Genomic DNA, 12,352 nt, shown 5'->3' with positions numbered 1-12,352 from the left:
GATAAAATTTCTTGAACAATGTAAGATTGTGATCCATGCACATCTGAAATGATGCTAGGTGAATATTATAAACAGTATTTTCTATTATAACATTTTTTGGCAACAACCAAAAAATTGAAGTGCAACATTATGCAGCATTTTAGTTGTTTGAAACTGATGTGTATGAGCCTTTGGTAATGTACTACTTTAGCTACAATTTATACAGAGAGTCTTCTAGAACCAGGCAGCCAAAATACGTTTTCCATGTTGAGTTGATAGCTACTTTACACATTCAAACCCATGCTGAGGTGTAGTCTGCTGGTGAACCTACCCTTTGAATTCTCATCTCAGTATATAAACCACTGCTATCTGATGGAAAAATGCAGAAGTAAATGAAGTTACAAGCAGTCAAGATAATACTGGAGAAATTGTTTTAGCTACAGCACAGCATCTGCAAATACAGTCTGTGCTAAGGAGAAGTGATTTAAACTGTGCGGAAAGTATGACTTGCAGTGTTAAGTACGGTTGAGCAATGAAAAGTTTGACACAATGCTCACAACTTGAAGCAGTTAGTTTTTCATTAGTTTATCAATCTATCAATGAATTTCCTCATAAATTTTCAACCATTTCATCCTGTGTATACAAAGTAGTAACATTTTTAACACTGTGGCTACTTCTGTACAACAATGAGGTGGAGGCTTTATTTTGGTCAAGCATTACCCTGGGGCAGCAGCTCAAGCCTCTAACCTGTGAGTCAGTTCAGACAAGGAGCAACCTCATGGTGACTGAGTTTCAGAGGCTTCTTTGCAAAGTCAGCATGGAAGGAATAGACCAGCTGAACAATCCTGTTCTCTCCCTGTCTCCAGCTCAGGCAAATGAACAGTTTTTCCAACTGTGCCTAAATGAGCATATGTATCTTTTCATTGAATATTTTTCAAATCTGAATCATAATTTATCTCTGTATTTTTAGCAGTTACTTCCCTCGAAAAGGCTTTTTTTGCTTCTCTTCTTTTGCTCTCTTTCATAAAACATATGTTAATGAGTCCAGTGTCTTCCACAAAAACTGAGTTCACTTGCTAAGATTCCTCACAAAAATAATAAACAAACAAAAAAAAGAAGAATATTTTGATGAATCACTGCATGGTCGTCTGTGTGAAACAAATTTATTAATTTCTTTTTTTATATAGAAGGACTGTCTCTCTACACCTAGAGGATCCTGAGATAGGAATGTACAGTCTTCCCAGGATGCAAACTTGTACTGCTTCTGTGAAAGCAGTAAAGCAGCTGATTGATACCAGCTGAGCATATGGCCCGTTGTGTACAGCACCGCATCGAGGGGAACAAGCAATGCTGCATCTTCTGCTGTTGGCAGTTTCCTTTTTCAGGGCTTCCTGGATTTTCTCTCTCCTAGCCAAACTGTTAATGTTACAGTAAATTTAAATGTAAATATTGTTTTGTCTTTGCAGTTAATAGTTGTAGGTCAAATCACTTTTCATTAGGCTTATTAGATGCTACATGAAGAGATTGTGTACCCTAAGGTAATGGTTTGGGTTGTTTATATCTACTGTACACTTCCTCCAACATGATTTTGAATTGTATCCTGTTGTAATTAAATAAAAAAACCCACCCTACTTCCTGTGTGTTGGTGGCACCGAGGTGATTTAAGTACTCAGGAGGCTCAACAATTAAAGTCATTAAACAATGAGTAGTGAGCAAAACTGAAAATGTTAATAGCCTTAGTTTTATCTTTCCTTTTCTGGTCTTCATTAGAGAATGAGAGACTTCAAAGGGGAGTGGGGAAAAAAAAAGAAATCTTTTAACTGCTTTCATGTCTTAGGATGGACAAAGAGAAAAGTAAATAACCAGATATGGCAGTTTCTTGCAGAGAAAGGTATGAAGAACTATAAAAACTTACACACAGAAATATGATGCAAGAAAGATAAAGTCAGATGTGGACGACCTGATATCTATCATTTCTTAGTGATCCTAAGATGGAGAAATGAGCAAAAGTAGTTGTCTTTAATACTAGTTTGGGTCATAAATAATAGTACTGTAACAGGTATCAATGAGAAGATCTATTTTTTATGTAGCATGATGAATTAAACTGAAAAAAGAACACAGCTTCTCTTTAAGGTTGACTTTATGAATGGGATTTATTTTTATTTATGTGCAGCACATACCCTTTGGTTCTGCAAACGTCACCACAGTGAAATCAGAGGAATGATGTGGGTGAGAGCAGAACCGAACCCAATTAATTAGACAGGAGCTGCATGCACACACCTAGGGGAGGAATCTGATCCTCTGGGGTGGGTGGGAGGAAGATGAAATGCTCAGTGCGGCTCTGCCCAAAACTCCCTTTCAATTGCAGTTATTCTTCCTCTTCCTCAGGAGTGAAAGCCAAAGTTATTCCAAATCCAAGTTCCTTTAAGATTTACAGGGGAGCTAAGTGACTGTGGAAATTAGAACACTGCTTTTTAAAATTATTTACGGAACAAGTTGCATGTGCTAAATTTGTACCTGTATGTAGATGTTGCTCTTGAGGAGAGTTTTCCTGGTAATGGCACTTGGAACCCACCAGTTCTACTGCTATTATTTATTAGTGTTCATTTTATGGCATGAATTGTTGTCTTAAAATGTTGGTGGGCCAAACATGTTAACTGAGAAGGTACTAACCAGTGAATGAACTCCCGTTTGTTAAGACATAATCTGCCACTTTTGTTTCAAGCAGCCTGTGTTGCCAGTGAAGATTTTCCAGACTCTGTGATGCCTGTCAGCTTCAGTAAGGCATGTGACCTTCACAGGGAGCTTGAAGATGAAGAGATTCCTTCATATATTGAACAGTTTGAGAGAGATGTTCAGGATGACATAATTCTGCTTGGCAGCTTTTCACTGGAACAGGTCAGAGTTAAGAACTATAAGACAATTTTATCGCTTGCTTCATAATGTGATGCTGGCTTGTTAACCTTGTACACCCCAATTCTATTTTACTGCCCAGAAATACATATACTGAAAAGGGGATAAGATAACCCATTTTGTTGGCTTGCTTTGTGACTAGCACTTTGCTAAGCTAACAGCAGGACCTTTATCTTTGTCTCCATTTCAATATGAATAAAACCAGATTGCCTTCGTTGCTTCTTTTCTAAATAGTGGAGTGTCTCTGACTGCTCCTCAGTAAGTATTGCAATTGAGTTTCAATCAAAAGCCTAAGCTTAGGACATCTCTCTCTGCCAAATTTCACAGAGGCTTATTCATCTATCAATGAGCAAGTTTGGACTGGAGTCCAGGAAGGATTTATGTAGCAATATTCATTGTACAGAGGATAAGATTATCCCCAAATTATAAATCTGTTGTGTTTTTCAGGGTGAAAAAGCTTCCTATGGTTTTCTTTTTGTCATTTCATAGGTAAAGAGAAAAGGTAGGGTTCATGTTGACAAAGGCACAAGTTTTCAGGGCTGAAATGGTACTTGTGGGCACCTAACTACCATTTGTCCCTTTGAAAAATCTCATACCAAGACTAGGGGACAGGAAGAGAGATTAATTGATGAATCTATCATTTTTAATTAGCAACATGAGAAGAGCGCACTGGCTCTGATGGGCTTAAAATAGGTTATCCAGTGACTGATGGTGATGTAAGCTTTTTTTTATTTTCAGAGAAAGTTTTTAGAATTTTTTCACTGCAGGACTAAGCCTCATCATTGCCTTCTGCACGTTGGCGAGGGACACAATTCTCTTCCTTGCTGCTCTCCTCTAAATCCTTGTGTAGCTCTATTTCATTCCTTCTGGCTTTTTTGTAGCTGTATGCATCATGAATAGAAGGTGTTTTGGGGAATATTGTTCAAAAAACATGAAATGGGAGGGAAATATGAGGGAAAAGGACTCAGATGGTACTAAAAGCATCATCTGCCTTACGGGACTGATGGAGTAGGAACTCGGGAACAGGTGAACAGAGTGCTGCACCTTTCCAGAAGACTTTATAATATGTTGAGAGTTCACACTTTAACTAAGTTTGGGCTATTCGGAAGCCCCCAAAGCTTCATGAGGCTCTGTGACACCTGAAGGAACACAACAGATTTGTCAATCCTTTGTTTACTCTCCTTCTAAACACGGTCACTGGGAAGCTGATCATCTTACTTGGACTCTTTCTGGAGGTGTTCAGCAAAGTTTGTTTCCTAGAAAGGACCAATTTATCTGGTCATCCCAAAACAATGTCCTGTTTTTTAACTGACAAGTGCATATGTGAATCCACATGTAATAAAATATGATATCACTTCTATTCCTTATTTTCTTCCAAAAGAAAAAAAATCCTCATTTAATATGATTGATTGAGCTGGTCTACCGTGAGTTTACAGATAGGAACTCTATACTGCACAAAACAGGTCTTGAATGCCTGTGTTTTCTGTCCATTCCTCCCACACATCTCTAACTTCAGTTGTCCATGCCCTGTTTAGGAATTCAGTTATACTGACATGGTATCAACTGTCACATCTGCATCCTGCAATGCAGAGTTTAACAAGAGAATCACTGTAAAATTTATATTGTCTTCTAGATCAGTGATGTATATACACCCATCCTTTCCTTGGAAGCACAGAGAAATGGTGCATTCAGCCCCTTTGAACAGAAAATGGAAGGTGACATTGGAAGTAGAGGCTGCAGATATGCACCTCATGTTATATTGGTATTCAGAGACATCTAACAGTAATGTGAACATGCTTATTCTTCTTTAATTGACCTTCTTTATTCTTTAATGGACCATTTTTATTCTGTGATCTGTGGATATACACCTGCAGCATTAAGTGTTGATGCCTTTCTGCAGCAACTACAGGTTCAGTGTTAGACTGCTGCTATGGTCTTCAGAATCTGTCACTGCCATCTTTGGGATGCTTTCAGCTTTTGTTGCCTGAATTTATGTTTATTGGTTTGAAAAAGTCTTTAATTTGCTGCATGGCATTTACTTCTTATTCAGAAAAAAACCCCTTTCCTTCCTTCTGCAGGTTTAGTGAGTAGCAGATGTACTTTAGCCAGTGTAATTTATGATTAGTTAATTTAATCTGCCATAATGACATAAAGTGAGCCTGAAACAAGCTTCTATCAATTTTGCCGTTAGAGGTAACATAATATTTTCAAATGTCTACCAAACTGAATAATTAACCCTCAGGCTGAGTGAAGGAGTCTAGTAGACATCTCTCTCACATTCCTTTGCTTTGACAAAATGAAGACAAAACATGGGAGCCCAAGGGTTAAAAATAGCAAGTGAGAGTTTACAGTATATGAGACTGGTTTTATAAATGAGGTTCAGAAACACACTTGCTGCTGTTTCTTTTTAGGCTGCCAAAAATTCTCTCCAATGAGGCATCTGATTTGCACTAGAGCTTTGCTGGCAGCATTGGTACAAAGAGGACAGCTATGTATTAACTATCTCTCCCTTAGTTCATTGCTTTTCTTCTCTGCTTTGTAGCTTTACAGTAAATGGGTGGTTTTTGTTTAAACAGCAGCTCAGTGCATGAGATCACCATTATTAAAAGTTTTGAAAGAGCAGATGCATTTTCCAAAATAAAAATTAAAAAAAGGTTTATGCAAGATTTTAGCTCTGGAACTTTAAGCTGCCTTGTCACTTACTTCATGTTCTGTTTTGTAAATGCAAAAACTGATAGCTGAGGTTGGCAAGAAATACATAAGGGGAGATCTGATAGATTCTTGTAAAGAAAGCATTAAGCAGATGTCAGTGTTTTGTTAACAAACACATTAAAGAATATTAAATTTGGAAAGCAGTACTGTTTCCTGTGGCCTACCATGTAGGCCTACAGATTTCAAAAGCCCTAGTGACATTTGCTTTTAATAAAGAAAAATAAACTCTACTGAGAGAAAATAACTTTAGGACTGTGTTGTGGTAGAGCTGAGCAGGTACAACCAAGGCTGGGTACGCAGAATGCCACGCAGAAAACCATCTATCATGAGACAACACAGGGGCACATGCTTATAGGCAAAACTTGATCTTCCAGAGAAGAGAAATATGCAAGGAAAGACTTGATGTAATGTTGGCTTAACGTGTTTGATTAAAGGCAAGATGATCTCAAAACATGAGAGACTGCTGAGGATGAAGCAAACACTGGTGATTGGGGTGAGTTTGCACTTGATGGGCCTTTGGCAACGTAATCTTGCCTGTCATTAATTCAAATGCCATGGAAATATACCAGCTGTAGGATTTTCAGCTGTTTCTGAACCAAGACAATAAAAGTGACTACTCAGCTTTATGTAGGTTCTCTCAGAAAAAAATAATACTGGGGCAATTGGAAGGATCAATACTGCCCCAGAAGTCAAGAACATCTTCCCTGCTTGGCATCCTCTTACCGTAACTTCATTGGTATTGTTAACTAAAGGCGATTTGTTCACAATCTCTGTCTCTACAGGATTCAGCAGCTACATTTAGCCCTCTGTGCTGGATATAACACCTTGCAGGACTTGATCATTACAGCTATATAATCAGTTTTGATCCATGACCTCAATGTGAATTACTCAAGAGTCTCTGAAAGTAAAGTGCAAGTTTTGCTCCTCAGTACCAGCAGTTGAGTTATAGTAGTAAGAAATGAGCTATTTGTTGCAGGTGGATAGTAATAAAATGTTGCCTTTCATCAAGAGATTTACCTTTTGGTTAAACAAAGGTTAATGCCTCTGGGCATTAGACCTAATATTCTTACAGGGTCAATATCATCACTGCTCTGACTTCTTGCCAAGTCACAGTGAGATCAATTTATATGATGATGGAGTGATCAGTTTTCCTTTGGTTAATGGTGGATAATACATGGGTAAAATTTGATACTATGTAAGACGATGACAAATCTATCCTCCAATCAGGAATTTAATCAGTGGGATTGGGCCGCAGTCATATAAAACACCCAATGCACATTTGCTTGCATGTTCTACACTGTTGCATAATACTGTCGTTTACACCCTGATGGTACCTGCAGACCTCCCATCATCAAAGCCGTAGTCTGCTAAACATTGCACAATCCTTTGTGATCATTCTTCATAAATATAATACTTGTGTGAATACGTGCACCTAAAAGCAATGCAGAACTGAAGGTGGATCTTCCTCAGCTGAAACCTGGCTACTTCTTTTTGACATTTGCCAAGATTTTAAATGACTGTCATGTTCAAATGAATCATTTTTTTGTTTTACTGAGAATTGCAGGTCAAGAATACAAAAGCTGGTAATGTTTCATTTCCATCATGTTTTAAAAGTGGGTGACTTCATTTTAGGTAAGCTACCTATATGCTACACTCATTATTTGAGTGTCAAAGCATCTCTACAGTATAATGGTTTACATGTCATTTATGTGATATAGTAGGAATTATGGGTATCTCCATTTTACAGAGTAAGAACAAGGGCACAGATGGACTGAAATCTACACCAGTCAGAAGTGCTTAGCACCTAATTTCCTTTTGAAATCTGTCATTAAGCCAAGCTCATCAATTTTGTTATAGTCCTGCCAGGTAGACTGTTCTTGGACCGGTGAAAAAGCATTTCACTGAAACCTATGTTTGAGGGGAAAAAGCACAAGGTGATTTTTGGGATATTTGGCTTCTAGCCCTTGGACTTCTGATGTCCTGCCTAGTGAGTGTCCATGGACCTCAGGTGTGCGTCAGCACCTATCCAGCAGACCCAAAGCCTGACCAAGACGCCTGTATGCGTAGCTAGGGGACTTCTCTACCCTGCAAGCTGGTAACCTGAGATTTCTAAATATCTTTATTCTACCAGGCTTGCCCCTGCTTTCTCACTGGGAAGCCTGGGAACCCTGCAAATTTCTAAGGTTCCCCCCCAGTTTCTTCTGGACACTCAGATATACACACTTTTTTTTTTTTGGGGGGTGGGGGGGGGGAGGTGGAAGTGGGAGCACCACCATGGAAATGAATTTCAGCATAAGCAGAACTGTGGAAGAGATGGTTTATATATTTGTGAAGGCCCAATCACTGTGTTGTCACAATACCCATAATATTTCTATAGCTGCTCTTTGTTATTCTCTTTTGATTGCTTTGTTCAGGAGTTCCGTGGATTTTTAGTTAAGGAAACATTTAGATGGAAGTAATGAAAATCTATATTATATTTTTCACTAAAAAGGAGTTCACTTAGCTTTTACTGTGTTCTTTCACTTTTTAAGATCAGAGGGGCAATTAAATAACTAAAGTAATTCTTGATATTCTATTGAGTTGGAACAATGAATCCTACAGCTACTGTAAATGATGATACTGCGTTTGCTGCTGCTTGAGGTAATCTGACTGGTCAGCTCTCTGGTTCATTATCCTAATATAAACTCCAGTAAGGAAGTCTATTTCTGTGGTTCAATAAACAGAGGCAATTGGAAAGATTCTTCTGAGAATCAGTGATTGCCAAGTCCTGTTGAAGTTTAAATGACTTCATCAAGTACTGACCACCTGTTAAAAGAAGCAGAACTCAGATGAGGATTGTAAGGAAAGAGTGAGCATTACTGATGTATAGAGGTACAAACCTGCAAAAATAAATACAATGAAAACAATTTTTAGTTGCTTGTGTATCCTCCAGAATTTTTTTTTCCCCAGAGATATTTTTTTTGTATTTTTAATACATTTGGAGCCAAACTGTAGTCACAGGTGTGGCTGTCTATTGTTGGTTAGCTTTTATGACAGGCGACTCTTTAGCAGCATTAATAGACTACTCAGATTTTATGAGCTACAGACAAATGAATTGCTCTAAATGTTGTGACTTTTTTGCTTCTGCAGTCTTATAGTAGAGCTGAATTTGTCAAGCGGAATCTATGCTGGGTGGTGTTTTTGACCTCTACTTCATAGAACAGATTAATTCAGGTGCGAAAGGACAGAACCTCTGGAGGCTGTCTAGTTCAACCTCCTGCTCAAAGCAGGCCTAACTTTGAGGTATATCAGGCTTTCCATGTGTAATCTGAGTTTTTTAGGGCTTTGGAGTTGTTCACACTAGTTTGTTAGTGTGAAACATAACCAGGTCATCTGCAAGTTGAGAAGTGTAGAAATACTGGGAAAGACAGTCCAGTTGCATTACATGCCTGCTTACTTAGTACAAAGGTGGGAAATCATCACTGTTGCTCAACCTGCTGGCAATCTGTTAGCACAGTTGGTTTCTCTCACTACTGTGCTTAGTCAAGATGCAGCTTTCAGGACTAGGGGGTTAGAGTGAGAGCACGTACTAAAGTGCTTGTGTTCACTCAAAGGTGTGTCAGCATGGTATGATGTTATGATACAATTGCTTATGTCAGCACTCAAATCAGATAACGAGGGCCTACATTTCAGCTGAAAATGTGATTTCCACCTATAATTTCCAGCAGAGAGATGGAGCAGGATGTGGGCTTGCAGGATGAGATCTGTTCTCTGCAGAGAAAAATCATTAGGCGTGGCAACTTGTCATTTCCACTGTTGTATTTAAGAAAATCATATAGTAAACTGTACTTAAAGCATTGTTTCCCTCTGTAATTTTCATATACTAATTGTAAGTGAATGTCTCTTAATTATGAAGTGTTCAAGTGCATGTCTACATACTTGAAACAGAAGATGATGTGAAAGCCAGTACAAATGAAAGTTATTGGATAAAGTTAAAGCCTGTGTTTTTAGATTATAATTATGGAGACAGATTTGTGAGGCAATGCATTATTGACAGTCAGAAAAAAGAATGGGCACTCAGAAAGATGGGATAGACTGTAATCTCAGAACTCAACATCAGTTTTTCGGGGTTGTAACAAGCAAATTAGTCATTATGACTCAGTTTTCCCTATCTGCAAAACAGACCTAAAATTAGATACCTGCTTTAGGGAAGAGTAAGAGGATTAAAGGAGTAAAGTTTCATGAGGGACTTTGAAAAGGCTATAGAAATAATAAAAACATTCTGTGCTGAAATTAACAAACATTTTTAAATTGAGGAAGAATGGGGAAAAACCACAAAAAAAGTCATAGTATTTCCGATTGGTATTTCCTTTCAGTTTCTCTTCAGTTGTTTGTGCCATGATTTGCTGTCAGTATCCAGAAAGCAGAAGAGATTGTAAAACCCTGAAGTTCATTACACAGTTTATCAACAATTTTTCCTTTTTTGTTTTTAATGTAAACTATTAATTTTAGATCTATAGATTGGCATAATTCACTTGTAGCACAAGCAATGCTAGTGGAAACCATTAGTTTATACTAGAGGGAGTGTGTTCGCTGATAAAATGTGATTAGCATCTTCCATTATATCTCAATATTTAGGCTAAAATTACCTGAAGCTTCTTAGTAGCTGGTGATTTCTAGGCTAATCTGGAGACATCTGAACTTGTGGAGCTTTGACAGGCTAGCACATTTCTGCTTGAAGTCTCTTTATCAATGGCAAACGTCATTTCAGCATTGTATATTTTCAGTGCTCGGCTATGGTTGTCAGACACTCTGATAAATGTCCTTGCATACACTTACAACACTCTGTAGATTTTGATGAGGACATAAAAGCTTTATGACCTTGAAGCTACATCTTCTCAACTGTGAAATAAGGAGCATCTGAAGGAGTACCTGGTAGTTCTGAAGAAAATACAGGTGATCTCTCTGTGAACAGCAAGACAGAAATGAGAAGAATGAGTCCTCTCTTTTGAGGCTGGAGAGGCAAAGTCTTTATTTTGCAGAAGTGGGGTATCTCTGCAACAGACATCCCTTCAGAGTTTCCTCAGTGCATCTTAAGCAAAGTGATTCAAGTTCTTTTAAACTGGATCAAAATCCTGAATTAAAATACCTCTGAGTTTTGGGGAAATTCAGGTCCTTTTTTATCACACCTACTTTACAGCCAGATCTAGTTTCCATAACTGTTCAAAATTAGTTCAAAATTAGTGTCTTTAATATATATATATATATATAATATATATATAATATATAAAAGTGTCCACCTTGGTAGCAGGATACTGCCTTCCTGTGTTGACTGGTAGTTCAGTCTTCTCGGCATTGTTAGAGATAATGCAGTGCTTTACAGATTTGTCAAAATGATCAGCCTATAATGTTGTCATTAAATGTATCTGTATTACTCAGTGTAATAAGTCTGTAGCATGACTAAAGTAAATCTCACTTTGTGTTCTGCAGTATCAGTTTTAAAAGGGAGTATGAGTTCTTTTTTTTCCCCCTAGCAAATGGCTCAATTGTCTAAGTTTTTAATTTTATGCTCATGAACAGTAAATTGGTTTAATTTTCTATTGGGAAGGAAAGCCATGGTGGGAGAGTTACTTTGTTGCTTTTTCTCTTTCCCTTTTAAAAATATGTCTGAGAGTTTGAGGTGCATTTTTGGCACAGTGCACAGTGAATAATATTACTGTGTGTCCAGGATTTTGACACAAGTATACCTCCTGATTTGTGGCCATCTCTGAGACAAGGTCACCCAAATTCCAACAGGCAATGGGCAGTGAAATTTTCAGAGCAGGCCTTATCCAGGTACTGCAGTCTTTGATTTCAATGAAGGTCACTCATCCCACTTACCCCTCAGTGCCTCATTTCCCGGTGATCTCTCTGTAACTACCATGGAGAGGATAAGCCTCTCAAAAATCTCACTTTGCCTGAAAGGAATGTTAACTTTTCTTGCAATAATTTTTTTTTTTTTTTCATATCAAATGGTTCTTCATTTTTTATTGGTTTTGTGGTATACAGTGCACTAGATGTTGTAAGTCACTGGGAGTGAATCTCGATGCAGCAGGCAGACTGTGAAGGAGGAGGACTAGGTGGCACCAGTAAGAATAGAGACAGGGGTTTTGTTTCAAGTCCTGTTGACACTTTGATTAGTGAACTCAGGCAAGTCGCTTCTCACTGGTATCTCACTTCTCCCATCTGTAAAAATGGAGCGGACAGGATTTCCATCACTGCAAAACACTCTAGAATGCAAGAGATGGGTAAATCCTAGGTAAAAGTTTTTATTCAGGCATTTGTTTATGGCTGGAAAGACAGCAGTATCTGCACTGTAATGTACCAACGTGATTTCTCAAGGAGTGGAACAAAGGGGAAGCACTGGGATCCTCTGTATGTGGGATCCCTGTGGGCAGTGGGAGGCTGCTGGAGATCTCATTGGTGGCGACTCCACACTGCCTCTGCTGCACCCCGACCTGGTGAGGAGGACTTGTGGGAAGGTGGACCTTCACAGCACTCTGTGCAGGGATTACAACTTCATCAGTGCCAGGGCTCAACTGGTTCTTTCAAATCGCAGTGGGGTCACTATCTCACCAAAAGGTTGTAATATCAGTGCTAAGACTGACCAAAAAGGGTGTGTAAATATTTTCCCTAAATGCTCCATTTTTGCTAAGTGGTAGAAGACCAATTCCATTTTGAAAAGCTTTGCTGAATTTTGTGGGCTTTTTCCTAAGAGGAAAGGATGTGT

The 12,352-nt window shown here is 38.4% G+C and overlaps 2 protein-coding genes across 2 annotated transcripts in view; both read left to right on the top strand.

The window, feature by feature from the left end:
* LOC141930392 (orofacial cleft 1 candidate gene 1 protein homolog) overlaps positions 1-4,672 on the top strand; it is a 28,890-nt gene extending 24,218 nt beyond the window's left edge. Inside the window, exons 6-7 of the mRNA XM_074841566.1 lie at positions 2,708-2,877; positions 4,526-4,672. Coding sequence (XP_074697667.1) covers positions 2,708-2,877; positions 4,526-4,672 — 317 coding nt within the window. The remainder of the gene's footprint in view (positions 1-2,707; positions 2,878-4,525) is intronic.
* Positions 4,673-11,668: 6,996 nt separating this feature from the next.
* The window catches only part of LOC141929914 (uncharacterized), a 128,232-nt gene continuing 127,548 nt past the window's right edge, over positions 11,669-12,352 (top strand). Inside the window, exons 1-2 of the mRNA XM_074840323.1 lie at positions 11,669-11,870; positions 11,965-12,238. Of these exons, the coding sequence (XP_074696424.1) occupies positions 11,669-11,870; positions 11,965-12,238 (476 nt within the window). The remainder of the gene's footprint in view (positions 11,871-11,964; positions 12,239-12,352) is intronic.

This window comes from Strix aluco, chromosome 1, assembly GCF_031877795.1.
Source record: "Strix aluco isolate bStrAlu1 chromosome 1, bStrAlu1.hap1, whole genome shotgun sequence".
Lineage (NCBI taxonomy): Eukaryota > Metazoa > Chordata > Aves > Strigiformes > Strigidae > Strix > Strix aluco.
The sequence above is the reverse complement of the archived record's forward strand: the minus strand, read 5'-3'. Positions and strand labels throughout refer to the sequence as shown.